Below are 19748 nucleotides of genomic sequence, written 5' to 3'. Positions count from 1 at the left end.
TATATACTTACTTTGGTAATACCACATATAATATGATATATAATATGAATCCTTGTTGTTGGTCTCCTCATTATTTTTAGGTATCATCCCATTGATGATGAAGATGACTTAACAGAAACAAGCACAGGAGGCAGAAGTAACAATGTGGTGCTGAGGAGTAAGTTATACCAAAAACAAAGCATACACGGAAACACAGAGACACACAGACAGCCATGGTATTTATGTCTTTCTCACTGTCCACAGACCTGCTGCCTAACACAGAGTATCTGGTGAGCGTGGTGTGTGTTTATGAGCAGAGAGAGAGCTCGCCTGTTGTCGGCACCCAGAAAACAGGTTAGTGTTAAGTGATCCAATTTAACAACTGGAGTAAATCAGTCTAGAAATTGGGATCTAAAAGCAAATAATACCCTTCAGGGCACCTATGCTATAAATTTCAGTATATAGCTGATGTTTAAAAAAAATGATTTGCCTTGGGATACATGTTTTTGTTTTCCTGTAACCAATTGCATCCTTTCTGTATGTCCCAACCTTTTTCAGCTCTGGATTCACCAGTTGGCCTGCGTTTCTCTGAGATCTTCACCAACTCCTTTACCATCCACTGGCTTGCTCCCCAGAGCAAAATCACCGGTTACCGTATCCGTTACCAGATGGTCAGTGGCGGGAGGACCAAGGACGAGAGACTGCCTCCCTCCAGGAACCACTTCACCCTGACAGGACTCACTCCAGACACGGATTACTTGGTGAACATCTTCGCAGTGAGCAGGACACTGGAGAGCTTGCCACTGAGTGGAACACAAAAGACAAGTATGAAATCCTGATTTAATTTTTGATTTTCATCCAGATACTTTACATACTGTAATCATCATCATGTTTATTATATTCTTAACTCTGGCTTTTCACTCTCTTTCTCTCCAGTCTCTGATGCTCCCACAGACCTGGAAGTTCTTGACTCCTCCCCCACCAGTATCACAGTCCGCTGGGACGCCCCGCCTGTCACTGTGCGCTACTACAGGATCACCCATGGAGAGTCTGGTGAGCTAGTGAACTTTTTTTTTATCTGAATTTTTCTTTTTCTAGTCCCCATATTGTTCATTTATTGTGTTTTTTTTTCCGATATTGCAGAAAGAAAATAAAAATTGCCAAAATAAAAAATATTTCCAGCCGTTCTTTTCTATTTCCAGTAATACTCCCTTTCACTGTAAATGTTCATTAGTCTGTTGCTTATTCAAATATTAATGTCTCTAATATTACTCCATTGTCATTCTTTATCCAGGAGGTCACAGTAATCCTAAGGAGTTCACAGTGCCTGGCTCTCAATCCACTGCTACAATCAATAACCTGAAGCCTGGTACTGACTACACCGTCACTGTCTATGCTGTGACTGGTAGAGGAGACAGCCCTGCATCAAGCACTCCAATCTATGTCACACACAAGACAGGTACACACACACAAACTCATATATACACACACCCTCTCAGAGGCATAACACAGTCATCCATGTTTAGTCAATATTCTTACTCCTCTTCAACTCTCCAATCTCCTTTCTAGGCGTGGACTCTCCCTCTGAAATGGAGGTAATGGAGGTGAATGACAACAGTGTCACAGTGAGGTGGAGCCCTGCCCAGGGCCCAATCAAGGGATACAGAGTTACTGGGGTTCCCAGGAATGGACAGGGACCTTCCTTTACTGAGGTGGTGGCTCCAGGTATGCTGTTTGATTTAACTTCATCATATGGTTTATCAGTATATTAAAGCTTGATTAACTATAAATGTTGAGTCTTGTTTAGATCTATGTTTTCATACCTGTTTTCCTGTGCTTTCCACCTTCTTTTCCAGACCAGACAGAGATTACTTTCTCAGGACTGATGCCCACAGTAGAGTATGTTTTGAGTGTGTATGCTCTTGGACAAGATGGAGAGAGCTCCCCTCTGGTGGTGAATGCTTTAACAAGTAAGGGTTTACACATTCTTTAGAGATTTATGTGAAATATTACCTTTCAAAAAATAAAAAAATAAATAACAACCTCCTGAACCTCTTTTCTTTTTTCTCCACTACCTTTCACCCTTTTCCCTGTTCTCATCACCTTTTAGATGTAGACCATCCCAAGGACCTGACCTTTTCAGACATTGACTCCGCCTCACTGAGAATCACCTGGGACAGTCCAGAGGGAATTGTGACATCTTACAGAGTCTTGTATTCAAGTCCGGAGGAAGGTGAGAGAGAGCTGCGCCCTGCTCCCAGAGGAGACGCTGAGTCCACTGTTATCTATGGTCTGCAGCCTGGCACTGAATACACTGTGAAGGTCATTGCTCTGCATGATGGCACAGCCAGCACACCACTTGTTGGTACACAAGCTACAGGTATGTGGGGAAGTTAGTTTTAGATATTATTACAAATATAATGTTTATTTTCAGTGGAATTACATAAAGGTGTAAGAACCTTTATTCTGTCAAAACAGTCTCCCTCTAACCCTATTTTGCTTGATTTCTACCCCTTAGCCATCTCATCCCCCACCAACCTCCAGTTCTCCCAGGTTGGCCCCACCTTTTTCACTATGAGCTGGAATGTTCCGGGTCAGGAAAACCGTATTAATGGGCTAACAGGTCTCACAGGCTACCGTGTGGTGGTGAACCCGAAGGACAAGAGCGGTCCTACCAAGGAGATCAACTTGGCTCCAGACACCACACAGGCACACATCTCAGGACTAATGGTGAGTGTGAATGAATATCTCCATTTGTGTATGACAACGAGTTAAAAGGCAATGCAAAAACACAATGGTGTTACTACTCACTCACTGAGTTTAAAATAACATGGTGTCTCTCTATTATCTTGCAACAAAAACAGAAGAATATTTTTTCGAGTTTTTTTTAATTAATTTTATTATCATAAATCTCAAAAAACAGAAAGTTTATTGATTTATTTTTTAGATTAATTTGGGGGTAAAAGTGCATCAACAAACACACGCACACGTGGAGGCACACCCGCTTGCTGATTATAACTTGCAGACAAAACGTATTTCACAGACAGACTCATGCCTGTGGGCAGTGTGGGTCCACAAGCATAAACATGTATAAACAGCTGTGATTGTTGTTGTAGTCAGTATAATTAAACTCAGTCCCATGGAGACTGAGCAACACTGTGAGAGACTTAATTCCTCGTTTCTATTTTTCTCTCTTGTCTACCTTAGGTTGCCACCAACTATGAAGTCAATGTTTATGCCTTGAAAAACTCTCTGACCAGCAGGCCAGTCCAAGGAGAGGTCACCACCCTGGAGAGTAAGTCTCCAAAACAATAAGATTGCATTGTTTCGATGCATGACACGGAGAGAATAAAGTTTTTATAGATAGTTCTTGTGTTTTACAGAAAACCTCTCTTGTGTTTATCCCAGCATTGAAATATAAATATGTTCTCACTCCTGGCTTTGTTTCTTCTCACCAAGACTTTCTCTCTTTCCTTATCTACCTTAAGATATCAGTCCCCCTCGTCGTGTACGTATCTCAGACGTTAACGACTCTTCCATCACCCTGACCTGGCGTTCAAAGACAGAAACCATTTCTGGTTTCCTGGTTGAGGCCACACCCACCTCCTCTTCTCCTGACTACATTCCCATTCAAAAGACCATCGGCCCTGACTCACGCTCGCACACTATTACAGGTACACAGATATGAGAATGTGCAAGCTTTAATAAATCACAACATCAGATTCTTATTATTACTACCCACAATCCCTCACTAACCTGTCACTGTGTCATAACTGCAGGTTTGGAGCCAGGCACCAATTATAAGATCACCATCTATACACTGAAGGGGAATGGACGCAGTGCACCTTTCACACTCACTGCCACCACAGGTAACCAGCCATTTCTATCCTACAGTGTCAGTCCAGAGTAATACATTTCAAGAGCAGTACATCAGTGTATATCTAAAAAGATATTTGTAAATAAAACAATATAATAAATTGTATTAAAGTAAATTACAAAATTCAATACAAAGCAATCTATTGGTAAGTTCTAGTTGTTATCTTGTGTTTTACTATTAGGTGTAGTAAGTATGTAGTAAGTGTGGCAACTACTGTTGATCCAAACACGCTGCTCAAAATGAAATGTAGTCAAAGTGTTTCCAAGAATACCTACTTGTTTGTCTGTCTCTTCCAGCCAAACCATTGGTCATCCCTCCCACCAATATCCGCTTCACCTCCCTGAACCCAAGCAGCATCTCTTTCACCTGGGAGCCTTCACGCAGTCCAGGAGTCACTGGGTATTATGTCACCTATGAAGAGGCTGGAGGTCTACCTCGTGAACTGACACCCAGACCCCATGCAGGCCAGAGCTATGCCGTTGTTAATGGTGAGTGTGGACCATGACATTTACTGTGCAAAGACAAATACACATATGCATTTTTGGAAAAAAGTGTTAAATGACAAATGTTCAGAATGTAAATGTGGTGTGCTTTTTGACAGGTCTTAAACCAGCAACAGAGTATGTCATTAAGATTGTGGCTCTGCAGAACGCTTTGAGAAGTACACCACTTGTGGGCAAAGCCAGAACTCGTAAGTACACCTATCATCCACACTATAAGATGAGTTGCTTGTGCCGTCTGCTGGCAGCCTTGCCTTTCTTGCTTCTAACAGCTAGCATGCTTATGTCTCTTGTCAGAGCCAGCTACAGATCTATTGGTGCCCAAGCTGCCATTGTTGCCTGTTCCTCACAGACCCAGCACTGACATCTTGGATGTTCCTGAGTCCTTCAATGACAAAATGTAAGAACTTGCATCATTCTGATATTTTAATGCATCTTAACAGTTTTATTTCTGTTTTTTATCCATTGATTTCCCATTTGTATGACTAATTCTTTTCATCCCTCTCTCCTTCTGTGTCCAGTTTTGACTCTAACCAAGTTCACTTGGCTGGTACTAGTGGCCAGAACCAACCAGGCCAGCAGGGCCAGCACATCTATACCGAGTACCAGAGCCTGGGCCCTAATAACGGACTTCACGGCCCCTACAGCGGACCCAAAGAAGGCCAGAGACCAACTCTCAGAGAACCTCTGATATATATTCCTGTAGCAGGCCCTGATGGAAACAGAGTACCATTAGTCAAGGTCTGTGTTTCTTATGGTTAAGATATATAGTTTAAATACAAATTGTGTTCAAAAGTTAGGCATTTAGGAAATGTAGACGTTGAACAGAACTGATGCATAAGCTGTTGATGCTTTAATAAATGAATTATCGGTGTATATTTGTGATTTAACATTGGCTCTCTCTATGCTATATGTTTGATCCTTAAGGTGAGCGAGGGTCCTCTGCCAGGTCTTGCGTTTGGTTTCCCTGACAATGAAACAGATTTACCCCAAGAAGCACAGACGGTCACAACCATCTCCTGGCAACCCATTCCTCAGACCTCAGAGTATGAGGTGTCCTGTAATCCTATCACACACACGGAGGAGGGAGGCTTCCAGGTATCTACACACACATACAAACACATGGTCACATACAAACTTTCACTGCTGTTGTAAGGACAATTTGTTAACTTTCTCCTCCTCCATATAGATGCGTCTTCCCGGCACCTCCAACAGTGCCACACTGATTGGATTGACATCGGGAGCTTCATATAATGTCGTAGTAGAGGCCATGAGGGGCGGGGCTAAAGAGAAGGTTTTGGAGGAAGTCGTAAACGTTGGCAATGCTGGTACAGTAATCCAATCTGATTTGAATGTTGATCAAATTGATCTAGATCTTACTTGAGACACACTGTAACTGCATAGTTTTAGATTTCCTGGTTTTGTCTTCACTCTGCAGAGGACAAAGATATGTTAGACCTATGTTAGGTATGTTAGAAGTTTTATATGCATTGCTCTGTTGCACATGTGTACATATATGCACACTATAAAATTGTAACCATATATAGTTATTTCATAGTATACATGTATCATCTGTCTTTCTCTTGTTGGTGAAAGGTTAACCATCTCTGTTGTCTCTATTTTAAACATATTTGTTTTCTCCATCCCTCAGTTCCAGGTGATATCCCCATTACTGCCAGCCAGGATGTGTGTTTCGACACATTCACACAGATGTACCATGAGGTGGGCTCAGAGTGGGAGCGCATGTCTGAGACGGGCTTCAAGCTGTGGTGCCGCTGCATGGGGCTTGGTAGCGGCCACTTTAGGTGTGATTCATCCAGTGAGTGGCTTATTAACCCCATCCCAGCATGCTTTGCAAACACCCACACCATGGAATTAGAAGTATATTAATTCTATGCGATTTATTCAAGAGGAATTTATAAGAGGAAATTGTAAAATTGGTATATCAGAACAAAACTCAAAAGTAATGTGGAACAGAAAAAAATGAATATATTTTATATAATACACATTATAAATTCCTTAGCTACAGTTCAAACGCCATAGAATGTACAGTTTGTGTTCTATGTGCTACAGCAATAGTAATATAATACCAGCATGGGTGGTCTTGAAAATGATAACTGGATAATTTTACATAAAGTAAACATTACAGTGATTATTTCTTTACTACGTGTGAGTCCGTCTGGAGTCTGCCCATGTTGGTCTCTCAGTTCTGTCTCTTTCTAACTGTGAGCACATCACTGTAAAAAAGCAGACAGCAAAAAAGCTAAGCTAACTGCCCAGCCAAGTCTCAGCTATTTGTATTGTCCATAAAGCTAATATGACAATACCAAAAACTGAGATAATCATCCATTTGCTACAGGTTCAAAGTCATTTTACTGTCTCCATGTCTATGTGTGTGTCCCTACAGGGAAAATGGCTATATTTATATACATTCATTCAGGCCCTGTCTAATCCAAAGAATGTTATAACATTTGAATATACAGTTTTTTTGCACATTGTGCATTTTATGCTTGGTATACAGATGTTGTGAAATTAGCTGTATAAAAATCTGCATCTGTGAGTGCTGTGAATCTTTCTCTGTAGCCTGATGAACAAATGTTTCAACTTTTTGTTTGTCTGCATTACATTAACTGATGAAATTCTGTCATATATCCACTCCACTTTCCCTCCTCCTCCATGCCATTCTTGGTGTTACTCTGTTCCCCCTCTTGTGCCTCGCTGTCTCTTTTGCTCTCTTCCTTCTCCTTCTTCCTCCAGAGTGGTGTCATGACAATGATAATAACTACCGCATTGGTGAGAAGTGGGATCGCCAAGCTGAAAACGGTCACATGATGAGCTGCACCTGCCTGGGCAATGGCAAGGGAGAATTCAAATGTGAACCCCGTAAGTACTGACTGTCACAGTCACAAACACAACAAGACCTTTATACAGTATATGTAGATGTTAGAATTTCAGCATTGTAATTCTTGTCATAGTTGTTTCATTACTTTTATTTTATTATTACTAATTTTATTTATTTGTCATGGATTTTCAGCTGCCCATTATGGTCTGTTATAAAATGAAACATAACAAAATACAATGTTTATCATACAATTTTCACCCTCCAGATGAGTCAACATGTTATGATGATGGGAAAATGTACCAGGTGGGCAACCAATGGCAGAAGGAATACCTGGGTGCCATATGTACCTGTACCTGCTATGGAGGACAACAGGTGTGTAACAATTAGTATGTGCATGTGTACACAAACAAGCCTTTGCGCTTCTGCTTTACTGATAATGTTAAAGGCTACAAGTACAAATTCTCTGTTTGCTTGTATTCAGATATATACCCAGTCATAACTGCAAAATGCTAACCTTATGATCAGGCCATGCTTGTGTGTTTGTGTCTGCATTAAACTCCTCCTTCCTCTTCAGGGCTGGCGTTGTGAGAACTGCAGAAGGCCAGGACCACACGCCGATGTGGACGCTGACCTCCTTCAACCTGCTAGTTCTGATGTCTTTGACCGGTACAGAGAGAATGCTCTACGCAAACTGGTCAGTATTTCACTGAAAGTTGTATTACTAATTTATTGCTACAAAATAAAACAAGACTAATGAATTAATGTCATTGTACATACTTGTACATACTTGCACAACTCTAAACTTGAATTCTCACTGATTTAGAGAATGTTGCTATTAGTCAGTCAAAACTAATAAATCACCATTTTTCCTCTTTTAGAACATCCAGTGTCCGATTGAATGTTTGAGGCCAGAGCTGCTTGCAGATGCCATAAGTCCTTCAAAGTAGAGAAGAGAGGGAGTGTGAGTAAAGGAGGATGAAAAGCGAGAACGCTAACAGAATCTCTACAACTTCAAGAAGGACACTTCCTCCTGTTTTTGTTTAAAGAAGATACCATCACATCTGTGCCTTAAAAGTCCCCCACTCACCGAGTTTAAGTGCCTTAAGACCAGTGTGTGAGATTTAAGGGCATCTATATGCAGATGGCCACAGTAGGATCTCCTACATTTTTGGAAGGGGAGTGTTAGTGGAGTGGTTTTTTTTATGAAATTGCAATCTGCAACCTCACCACTAGATGGTAACCAAATCCTACACACTGGTCTTTTAACAAGACTTTCCTACACAAACCTCTGTGCCTTATCAAATTTCTGCCCTGCTTTTCATTTAGTTGTGATTCTTTCTTCTTCAGTAGAAACAAGGATTTCTTCATCCAATCAATTTTGACATCAACCTGTCAAAGCACAAATCCTGCTGCTTTATCACCTCAAACCTGCCAGTATTGTGTATTTTTACTGTTGCAATGGGACTTTCTTTAATTCATACATTCCATGACAATTATCTTAATTTTACAAGGACAAAACCCATTCAAAATATATTTGTTTTTATGTCATTATGATCCCTGATAAAAAATACTGCTGCATTTGTTACATTTCCCATAGTTAAGTTCATCTGTGACCTATAAATTTAGTTAGAAACAATGTAGATAATGAATAAATCAGTTTTCTGTGTCCTTTCACATTCACAAATTCAGGAAAGTGTTGAATTCTAAAGTCATTATTTCCGTTGTTTCCAAAAATAACATTTACACTTTCACTTACCAAGCTCAGCTATCAGAATTAAATATAGTTTTCAAAGCAGTTTCTTATAATGGATCAGTTCTTTGAAATGAAAAACAGTACAGTTGTAAAAGCTGTACAATAATGTTCAGTGTCCTGTGTCCTGTCTTTCTCTGTTGCGATCGTCCTGCTATATTATTAAGCAGAGCAGTGGGTCACTAAGATTTGTCTTTAATCTGATGAAAATTCAACCAACTTTTCTCAAAAAGATATGAGCACTCTTACCTAAAAGTTGTTATAAAAAAAGTTTCCTTGCTGATATTACAGGACAGGCGATTGAAGCCACCATGTAGATATGATTCTCTGATCTCTGTAATGTGGGTGTTTTAAAAATACATGAGGTTTAGCACCTGTAAAATCTATTAAGCAAATGCTGACTGACCAAACGTGTACTGTTATTTCAAAAATGTATCGGAAAATTCACCATTATTTCCAAGTGAAATGCGTTTTAATTGCATAGCTGTTTGTATTTTTTTTTTAATTTCTTTTATTTATCCCTTTTATTCAGGCATTTAGTTCAATGCTTATTTGGGGTGTACACTTTATTTTTGATTCACTTGTTTTTTTTTATATTGTTTGTGCCAAAATCTGAACTACTGTGGACTGAATCTTTTTAATAAACTGAAAAAAATCCAAGCCAACTGTTTTCCATTTTTTGGTGGGAGGTTATTTGACAGAGATGTTTGACTGAAGAAAGCATTAATCCAACAGTCGTTTACCTGTAGGAACCAGTAATACGTTTCTTATATGAATTATGTAACCTATTTGGAATAGTTTTCGTGTCCTAAAGCCCCTAATGTGCGGCAGTTCTCCGCTTGTATTCTGAAAAGCAACCGGAAATCCTTCTCATGGCGGACTCGTGGAATGCAAACTCCGTTTTGCGATTGGTTCTGCTGGGAAGACTTCCGGTTATGGTATCCTTATTTCAGAATAAAATTAAGGAAATCCTTCTTATATTTTTTAATTTGTATTTTTTTCCTATATGACTCAGAATCATCTTTGTTTGCTTTGTGTATACCTACGATACGTTTGACTCCGTTTTAGTTGATCTCACTGTACCTGAAAAGAAATGCGAATTCAGTGACAACAAAGCTGAAACTGAATAAATTTAAACATCCAACAACATCTAGGTATTGTATACCTTTTTTTGGTAAATATTGAATAATATTTATCAGATCAGAAAGATAATATATGTTCCTCTCAACCCATGTTGTCTTCTTGTGCTGCTGAAACTGGGAAAATGTCCTTGCTTGATCAATATCGGGTTTTGATGTGGATTGCCTGTTTCGGCAGACTGTAGCTAATCTCACAAAAATAACTAAAACTATTTATAACTTGAAAATAATGAAACAAAAGCGCCTAACATGAACAGTATGATGTAATCTTAGAGTACAAACTACTATTTTGAAAATCAGTGTAAAGGAGATGCTCTTATTTTGAAGAAATAGGGCCGGAAGTATTTTATTTTCTGCTACTAAGCAAGCAGAGAGCTCTAGACAAGTTAGAGAGAACTTCAAATACGCGAGAAAATGGACAACGATTCAATTGACAGTTTAATCCTGAAGCTCCACGATGTTAACGCGGTGAAGTTTGGAGAATACAAACTGAAAAGCGGGATGATGACACCTATTTACATCGACTTGAGAGTTCTCGTGTCCCACCCAGCGCTCATGAACCAGGTTAGCACGTGTTGTCTCGTCGTAAACTTTAAATAATATGTGATAAAGTTACAACATGCTGCTACTTCATCTTGTAAAAGCAAAATGTTATAATGACGTTAAAACTGTCTGTTCGCTCGTGCTGTGATATGTGTTGTGATATTGGCGCGCACGTGGGTGTTTATCAACAGTCCGAAAATCCAACAGTCGGGATTTATGTTTTTCAATGAACCCCTACATCTTCATGAGTTATTACAGAAACATTTACTACTATAAGCTATTGACCTGTGTATGATTTAAAGGGCTAGGCTATTTATTTAATTGTCTTCCGGGTTAGGACCCCCTCTTGCGTGTACATGGGCAAAATACTAGAACCACTATTACTTTAATGCACCCAATGACAACGTCACCTATGAAAGCACCCACAACGACCACAAAGTTGGATTAACATACCTTTGTCACAGTGTCAACAACATTAACATGATCGTCTTTGCAAATACTTATAAAGTATGTTCCTGTACTTAGATTTTATAGATTTTAAAAGTAATCAGGGACATTTAATGAGAAGTGTTCAACTCCACATGCATGGTGGAAAAGTGATCTTTGTCAGGTTAAGTGAAGTTATGGAATTCTAAATGTCTATTTTGAGTGTGCAGCCATCATATACAGCCTTGCCACTTCACAATCTTGACTGTTTCTGTACTTCATACAATTTTTCTTCATTTACAGGTGTCAGGTCTTATCTACCAGCGAGTGCAAGAAGAGGGACTTCAGTTTGACAATGTGTGTGGGGTTCCATACACAGCCCTGCCTTTGGCCACAATTATCTGTTCTACACATGAACTCCCCATGCTCATCAGACGAAAGGAGGCCAAGGACTATGGTGGGTGGCTGGAAGGTTAAAATCAAGAACCAAAACAATGACTGATTTGTCAGGAGTAAAACATTTGTTTTGAGATTAAGAATTGTCTCTCATTGTTACACTTAATATTTAATAATGCAATAATAATAAGCTGTTGCCTCTTCTCTCTGTGGTTTTGAATGTTTACTCAGTGATCATGTAGCAGGTATTATCTCTTAGCTGACACACCTATTTATTCACTTTTTGGCAACATGATTGAAAGTTGAAATTGAATGCAGGAGCAGGATCCTTTCGTGTGGGTCTGAGAGCTGATTCATCCTTTTTAAAAGTCTCAACTAGCTGTAGATACCGTTGACCTATATCATACGTTGTTTAATAGCCCTAGACAGTCCTAGAGCTCTAAGAAGCTGACAAGATTGAATGAATTGATGAATTTTTGAAAGTAGAGTTGCTCATTTTGGCCATACATATCCCACTAAAGCATCCTTTTTTATTCAGCTAGGGGTGAAACTTTTGCTCCACTGAGAGATGACATTGTGAAGGCCTTGAATGAGAGTTTACGTTTTGTCTTGAATATGGACTGATACGGCTCCTTGTGTAACCCCGTTAGGAACCAAGCGTCTGGTGGAGGGTTCATTTCGTGAGGGGGATACATGTCTGATCATTGAGGACACCGTGACCAGTGGCGCCAGCATCTTTGAGACTGCTGAAGTGCTCTACACCGGGGGACTGAAGGTGCAGTATCTAAAGATTACAGCAGAATTTCTCATGAATGCTTTTTGTTGTGGTTATAGAAGCCAATGAAAGTATTAATTTTACAAAGAGCCGCAGAATAATGTTTGCCCTCACTCTACTGTATGTAATCCTTTTTTGACATCTTTATTTGTTCTAGGTGACCGATGCTATAGTCCTTATGGACAGAGAGCAAGGCGGCGTAGACATGTTGGCTTCTCGGGGAATCAAACTCCATCCCATTATCTCCATGTTCAAGCTGCTTAATGTGCTTCTGGCAGCCAAACGTATTGACGCCCAAATGGCCCAGAGTGTGCGCAAGTTCATCCTGGACAACAACACTTTCAGGTACAGTTGTACAGTCAGCGTTTTAGTGTTCCTGTTGTAACTCACATGTAACAATCTGTAAGTAACATTTGCAACTTACTACTTTCAGTCCCAATGAGGAGAATGGCAATGGTGTTTCTGCTACCAAGAAGCAATGTTTGGAACAGCACATGAGCTATGGAGACAGAGCCAAACTACCAAGTAAGAAGTCTTCCAACTTGGTAAACTAGTGTTGAAATTTTAATATATTTGACAATATTTCACTTTTATTTCATTATTTCATTTCATTTTTACTGTCTGGGGATTGATGGCATTGTCTTTCATGCTCCTGACAAATACAATCCACTCTTTGTCCCAGGACATGATTTTAGTCCCACTTTTAAAGCATTTTATCATTTTTATTTTCTAATTTATATAATTTATTAAGAAGTTGTGTCATGTTATATGATGAATATCATTTTCAAATTCGGCTCTTGATCCAGTCCCTCCTTCCTCTTGTCTGCAGATGTCCACCCCCTAGCATCAAAGCTGCTGAAGATCATGGAGGAGAAGCAATCTAACCTTTGTGTGTCTGCTGATGTGACGAGCAGCGAGGAGCTCCTTCAGCTGGCAGACTCACTCGGTCCGAAAATCTGCATGCTAAAGACCCACGTAGACATCTTAAAGGTCGGTATGCAACAAGTCCCGATTTTTAAAGAAGAATATTGTCAGGACAAATGTATTATCATGCTAATCTTATGTCTGCTAGCAGGACTACACAGTGGCCTTCAGCCAGAAACTGAAGGCTTTAGCTGAGAAACACAACTTCCTCATCTTTGAAGATCGCAAGTTTGCTGATATTGGGAACACGGTCAAGCATCAGTATGAAGGTATGGGATGAGACTTTTTTTTTTTTTGACATGTTTATTCCAAACATTTGGCAGGGTCTACCAGTAAAATCTGTTCTGTTTATAGTATCTTAAGAGTGTGCTAATTTTCTATTTCCCAGGTGGTTTGTACCAGATCTCATCCTGGTCCCACATAGTGAATGCCCATGCAGTGCCAGGGCCCGGTGTTGTGAAGGGTCTGAGCGCTGTAGGGAAGCCTCTGGGCAGAGGCTGTTTGCTCATAGCACAGATGAGCTCACAGGGCTCACTGGCTACTGGAGAATACACAAAGGCTGTGGTAAGCATGGCTCTTAATTTGCGAAACTTCAACTACATAGTCTTACGTTAAGGGTAACTAGTTTACAGTAGTTTATCTTTGCTATCTGTGTTTGCAGCTGAAGATGGCAGAGGAGCAGTCAGACTTTGTGTTCGGGTTTATCTGTGGCTCTAAGATCTCCAAGCGACCAGAGTTCATCCACATGACCCCCGGGGTGCAGATGCAGGCAGGAGGTAAATTTCACTGTGAAAAGACTTGCATTTGAAATTCTTTGCATGATTAGTTTATTTGTTTTCCAAGATAAGTATTCATTTACATCAATGACTGTATATATAGATGGACAATGCGTCTCCATCTGCTCCCATTGTACGTAATTGATGCCAAAATAGCCCCTGCGATAGGCGCTGCCATCTTGTTATGGTGACGTCATACGGAGCCACAGTCTGCGCAGTAGAGATCGGCGAGTGAAGCGGCCGTAGCCACTTCCGCTAAACCAAACACACGCTTAACTTACCGAAAAAACAGCAAGGATCCCGCACGCTGGCGTGTTTAACAGCAGAACAGCTTCTCTGTGTTGGTCTGAGGTTAAAGTTCACAGGTATGGAAACTTGACTGACTTGACAATGACTGTAGTGATTGTTTTAGTTGTTTCCCTTTCTTAAAGGGAACCTCATAGCTTTGCCCCCATTTGTATCATTACAATGAAGTCGATCTGGGAACCAACATCCAGAAATTCGGGGCTTCCTTTATTTTTCTCTCCAAGAAGGCTGTTTTCCCATACACAATCAAGCCTGCTCTAACATGATTGGTCAATGCTACTCCGGCTAAACAGGGAGACCACAAGGCCTTCAACACCAAAAATCTGCATTTATATTCAGATATCCATTTTAATACAGTTTTCAATTACTTTGGTATATGCAAATGAACATCGCTGAGGATAGTGGTAGCACCTGCAGGTCACGATAGTGGCAGTAGGGTAGCAACTGATGAAAGCATGACCTAGTTCAGGATTGCGGTTGAGAGCTGATTTAAATTAAAAACGTAACTTTTTCGGGTTGGTCTGAGTAAGAGTGGAGTTGGAGTGGCCTTTTATTGTGGCCGGCGTAAGGCACACCTGTGCAATAATCATGCTGTCTCATCAGCATCTTGATATGCCACACCTGTGAGGTGGATGGATTATCCAAAGTCTTAGATCTTTGAGTTCAGCTCATGAAAAATGGGAGCAAAAACAAAAGTGTTGCGTTTATATTTTTGTTCAGTGTACTTACTAGCATATCATACTTCTGCATGTTTATTACCTCATCCATACTGTACAATTATGTCTGTGCAACTGCTTCTCATGTGCAATTATTATTTATTCTGCAATATGTCACTTAACTTATCATCAACCATATCACCATGATACACACCGTTATTGTATATTACTGTCTTTTTGTTTTGCCTTTTTTTATAGCCACCACTTGTTTTACCCTGTCTGTTACTTTGAGCTGCTGTAACAAGTGAATCAACCCCAACGGGGTCTATTTTATCTTATCTTATGTTAAGACATATTCCAGTAGCTGAAATATACGTCAAGATAGTCTTTTGGGGTTTGAACAAACTTCCACTGGGGATGTCCTCTCAGATTTTCCATTCATTCTGCTTAAATGGTGCATTAAAAGGCAGAACGATAAATTACTTAACCATCGCAATTGTCACATTGCATAATGTGTGATGTCAATCCAATGACCTGACACACGTCGTGCTGCTACTTTTGTGTTGCCTGATGCAAGAAGTAAACTCGTCAGTTTCTTATCTTCCAACTACAACAACAGTCCCTCTGATACCACATCAGTGCACCTCTTCACCAGAACACAGAGTGAACTGACCGCAGAGTCCGTGTCACCTGCTTGTATACATGAGTACGATGCTGCTGCCTTCATGTATCATGTTGACGGGATGGTCGAAGCAGATGCTCAGTCACGCGAAGCCATCACAACAATTATATAGGCCACTGCTTTAGTTTATATTTTGGTGACTTGTTGAGTTTTTGCCTCAGAAGGTTATTTACATTTTAACATTTAAACATAGACAGCACAAAGGTGCAACTATCTTGAGGGCTTTTCAACCTCCTCCCTTTTAGGTGTTGTAACTTTTCTTTACCACAAGGAGGAGCTATTGTACATGAAATAATTACTGGGCCTGTTACAAGGAGTCCTCCTCCTACATCTCAGCAACCCTCCCTTTCTCTGTCTCCCCACCTCACCCGTTTCTTCCTCTCTTACAGGTGATGTGTTGGGCCAGCAGTACTCCACTCCAGAGGACGTCCTCTACAACAAAGGCTCTGATGTCATCATTGTCGGACGGGGTATCCTGGAGGCCTCTGATAGGCTGAAAGCTGCTGAGTCATACAGAAAGTCAGGCTGGGAGGCTTACGCCAAGAGACTTGGCCAGATTGGCCAATAAGAGCGAGTTCTGCTTCACCCCATCTGATTTCAAGTGTAATCTTTCAGTTACATTAATAGGGACCCGCGTGAAAGAACTGGAAATGTACTTTTCTTACATGTTTGAGGAACACCTGTGCACACATAGTTGATACATAGAAACATATGTAGACGTGCATCTACACACCACACTGCCACTTCAGAATGCACACCTGTTTCTACACAAGCAGAAAGTTAAGTTACTAATGTATGGTTTATCTGGCAAGGACACATGCACATGACTTTTGATTCTGTCCTGTTTATGAGCTGCTCCTTTCTTCTGATTCCCTCCTTATTACAACCAGCACGACTTGATCTGCAGTCCTGGTTTCTGATCAGGTTTAAACAGATGAGGAAAATGTTTCAGTATTGCACGGATTAATCCTCCTGTCCAGATTAAACCATGCAGACTTTTTGTGAAATAATGAACTGTTCAGGAAACCTAGTTTTTAAAATGAGGTGGCTTATAGCCTTTATGTAATCTTTGGATTTTTGTCAGTTAAAGCAGGATTACAAGGTGTCATTCCTTTGACAAAGGCCACTGCATCCTATTGAGGTGAAGCTTTTTCTTTGTCCTTTCCTGTGCATGCTTGAATTTCCACATTATTTCTGCCTTATTAGACCTTTGATTTGTAGCACACACAAGAAGGTATTGCTGACACTTGTTTGTTGTGTCATCGGTTAAAATTAGGGCATTTTGCAGTTTACAAAATAGACCTCTTTGGTTAACTACAAAATGATGGCTTTTTATTTGCTGGATTGACAGCAATGCCTGATTTAGAATAAGACAAAACTGTGGACTGTTTGAGAACATTGATCTGCCCACTTGATATTTCTTTTTCAACCTTTTTTAACAGCTGGGATTGTTTGCTTATTGGTGTTGGTGATCAGTGTGTAGCCCCTCACATTATTTTGGATTTCAAGAAAAGTGAATGCTAATTGCGGTTGGGGAAAGTCTTAATAAATGTCTTGATTTAGTCCTCTGTGTACCGTCCATATAGCTTAACTTAAAACAGCAGTGAGGCAATGATATAATTCACATAGACTCAGTTACAATGTAACATTGTCAGCGATCCCACAGAAAGAGTACAACAGTTATTTTTTTAGCAACTTCTTTGAGGACAGTTGAATAAGGAGTTTTGTTTAGATAGACAATTACTTTCAGTTTGTGACACCTCACAGTAAAGACTGTATTCTACTGCCATGGCAGTTTTGCTGTTACTACCAGGCCTACATGCAGTTAAAATGGCTTCATGGTATTATGGAGCAGGCTCTGCTTCATATTTTAAAGGGAGAATGGGGAGTTTAGTCTCTTACAGAAACCTTGTTCACCTTTTTTACCTCCACATTCTCTCCATCTATAACCGACAAAAAAAAAATGCAATGTCTTCTTTTGTCATGGACTTACTTCAATAAAGCTCATTTGTTAAATTCTGTTTTTGGTGTGGAATGTTACACATTGCTCCCTGAAAGTGTAAATACACACTTGCTGTACTAATACTCTACTGTTAAGTATACCTTTGTCTGTATAACAAGTTTTGTTTTACCTTCCACGTGCCTTAGCTGAAAGTGTGATGTCATTAGACAGCTGTTTTCACATCCCAAGTAATAGTTGGCATGTTCAGTAGAGTTGTCTCAACTTGGAGGAGTTTCTCTGAAAGTAGCAGAGAGTTTGAAACTAAAGATGTCCAACCCACAGAGCAGTAACGCTGTTTCTGATTGGCTGGCTTTTATTGTCCGTGTTTTTATGAAACACCTTCTAATGTCAGTTGGCTAGCAGAGCTGCTTTTATAATCATTTAAATAAAAATAAATTGCTAATGTTTACAGTATATAATCGATTTGGCAATTTGGATAAAAGACTAATCAATCACTATCAATTACTTTCTTATTCAGATATCATATACGCACAAAAAGACAGTCAATTACTTGGACCAACCCGAAAAAGTGTCAGCTTAACGTTTTTAATTTAAATTTTGATCTAATTCCTGATATGTCAAATCTATGGAGTTGTAAGCTCCATCAGTGTTTTCTGCTGTCTCGGGGTCTCATGTTAGATTTTCACTTTCGTGACAGATCTCATTTAAACCTCAAACATTTTCCTGACACAACTCCAGAAGAGTTCCACAACGAGCTTTTCCCAAAAGTTGCCAGGCAAGGTGAGCAACCCAGCAGCAGCAGGTTATTTGCAAGGCATATGATATGGAAATGATGCCCGAACGGGCGCTGAATGGGACAAATTGAGTCGTCAGGTAGCGACGTTACAATGCGCCTTTTTACTGACCAGCGCAGGCACAAAGGTTAAACACGTTGCCTGGCAGACAGGAGGAGGAGGAGGGAGGGAGCTCAGGAAAAGCGTTGGTTAGAATAATTCATTTCATGTATGTGTGTGCGCGCGCGTGCCTCCAGCACACACTCACACACCCCACCCCCTTTATGTCAATATTGGATCAGAGCAACGCACCGTGCGACAGGTGTCTGTGCTCGCCCCGAGGATTCTCTCTGCCGTTTTCATCCATGAGGCGTGGAGAGAGGGAGACATGAGGGGTGGAGAGAAAGAGAGAGAGAGAGCATGTTGAGGTATAAAAGGTGTATACCTGTTACAAACGGCACACATACAGTGCGCGTAAAAGGTGAGCCAAACCTAACCAAGCATGCGCATTTTGGCCTTTATCGCTTTGCTTCATGTGAAGGTAGGCTTTAAGGCTTTTAATTCATTTTTTTCCTTCACAGTATTCATTATTACAATTGTACATTTTCTTGGTGCTTTAACTTTTCAATTTCTCTCCAAAGGTTACCTGCAAACAGAGGAGCCAGCTGTTACGCGCCCATTACATCTCTCTCTGGATCATCGTTACACTTAAAACGTTTTTGTGGCTTTTTCATATCCGTATTTGCTTCACGTTGAGCCTCACGCACAATACCTGAAGATGAAGTTTTGTTCGTTCGGCTCGCGTTATGCAGGTACGGGCTTGCAACTGGAAAAGACACAAAGTTTGTTTTTCCGTTTCAGGAGCAGCACTGTTGCATCCTTACTGCAAAGCCTCTGTTCAGAAAAAAAAATGTGGGATGTTGATTTGAGTTTTTCAAAGTTTCCCACGTGAATTTTGTTTTGGGCACCAAATGAAAAGGCCTCATATTGTTGCCATACTGCAGCACAAATGAGCTAACTTGTTGTAATGACAATCTTTAAAAACTGTATAACATTAGCCATGAAGGTGGAGCACTTCTCTATCTAAACGACTTGATAACAAAGTAGTTTCAGTTACTGCAGCTCCAGGTGTAGAGAGTAGCTTGCTGACTAGATCACCTTATTTGCATACAGCTGGCTGCAGGCCATGCTCTAAAGAAAGCCATGTCAGTCTTCGACAACAAAGGTGGATTGAAAAAACAATTGGAAAAGAAATTTCTCCTCTCTTTTGAAAAGAAAGTTAAAGTTTATTTGTTAATTTTTGTTTATTTGGTGTTTTTGTTGAAAAAGAGAAGAAGGGAAGTGGTAAAAGAGGTTAATTTAGTTGATTGGATCAGCTATTCAGGCAACAAAGGCAAGAATTTCATAGATCAAAAGTTCCATCTTATATCCAATGTGTGTT

At 40.2% G+C, this 19748-nt stretch overlaps 2 protein-coding genes across 2 annotated transcripts in view; both read left to right on the top strand.

The window, feature by feature from the left end:
• fn1a (fibronectin 1a) overlaps positions 1 to 9608 on the top strand; it is a 29476-nt gene extending 19868 nt beyond the window's left edge. Inside the window, exons 27-49 of the mRNA XM_069662606.1 lie at positions 81 to 157; positions 244 to 333; positions 538 to 804; positions 916 to 1032; positions 1274 to 1438; positions 1549 to 1704; positions 1836 to 1949; positions 2090 to 2359; positions 2498 to 2709; positions 3187 to 3274; positions 3468 to 3653; positions 3759 to 3848; positions 4153 to 4344; positions 4458 to 4547; positions 4654 to 4756; positions 4878 to 5097; positions 5284 to 5454; positions 5546 to 5684; positions 6008 to 6175; positions 7114 to 7239; positions 7464 to 7570; positions 7773 to 7892; positions 8077 to 9608. Coding sequence (XP_069518707.1) covers positions 81 to 157; positions 244 to 333; positions 538 to 804; positions 916 to 1032; positions 1274 to 1438; positions 1549 to 1704; positions 1836 to 1949; positions 2090 to 2359; positions 2498 to 2709; positions 3187 to 3274; positions 3468 to 3653; positions 3759 to 3848; positions 4153 to 4344; positions 4458 to 4547; positions 4654 to 4756; positions 4878 to 5097; positions 5284 to 5454; positions 5546 to 5684; positions 6008 to 6175; positions 7114 to 7239; positions 7464 to 7570; positions 7773 to 7892; positions 8077 to 8145 — 3337 coding nt within the window. The 3' untranslated portion in view covers positions 8146 to 9608. The remainder of the gene's footprint in view (positions 1 to 80; positions 158 to 243; positions 334 to 537; positions 805 to 915; positions 1033 to 1273; positions 1439 to 1548; positions 1705 to 1835; positions 1950 to 2089; positions 2360 to 2497; positions 2710 to 3186; positions 3275 to 3467; positions 3654 to 3758; positions 3849 to 4152; positions 4345 to 4457; positions 4548 to 4653; positions 4757 to 4877; positions 5098 to 5283; positions 5455 to 5545; positions 5685 to 6007; positions 6176 to 7113; positions 7240 to 7463; positions 7571 to 7772; positions 7893 to 8076) is intronic.
• An 855-nt stretch (positions 9609 to 10463) lies between these two features.
• On the top strand, positions 10464 to 17572 carry umps (uridine monophosphate synthetase). Its single transcript, XM_069663318.1, has 10 exons — positions 10464 to 10651; positions 11360 to 11513; positions 12103 to 12227; positions 12385 to 12572; positions 12661 to 12752; positions 13057 to 13217; positions 13303 to 13420; positions 13540 to 13715; positions 13813 to 13927; positions 15961 to 17572. The coding sequence occupies exons 1-10, from the start codon at positions 10502 to 10504 to the stop codon at positions 16137 to 16139; spliced, it is 1458 nt and encodes a 485-aa protein (XP_069519419.1). The 5' UTR covers positions 10464 to 10501; the 3' UTR covers positions 16140 to 17572.
• The last annotated feature ends 2176 nt before the right edge of the window (positions 17573 to 19748 follow it).

This window comes from Semicossyphus pulcher, unplaced genomic scaffold (genome assembly GCF_022749685.1).
Source record: "Semicossyphus pulcher isolate SPU_LCO1_2020_fin unplaced genomic scaffold, fSemPul1.0.p SCAF_15, whole genome shotgun sequence".
Classification (NCBI taxonomy): domain Eukaryota; kingdom Metazoa; phylum Chordata; class Actinopteri; order Labriformes; family Labridae; genus Semicossyphus; species Semicossyphus pulcher.
Note: the sequence above shows the minus strand (reverse complement) of the source record. Positions and strands in the feature narration are given on the sequence as shown.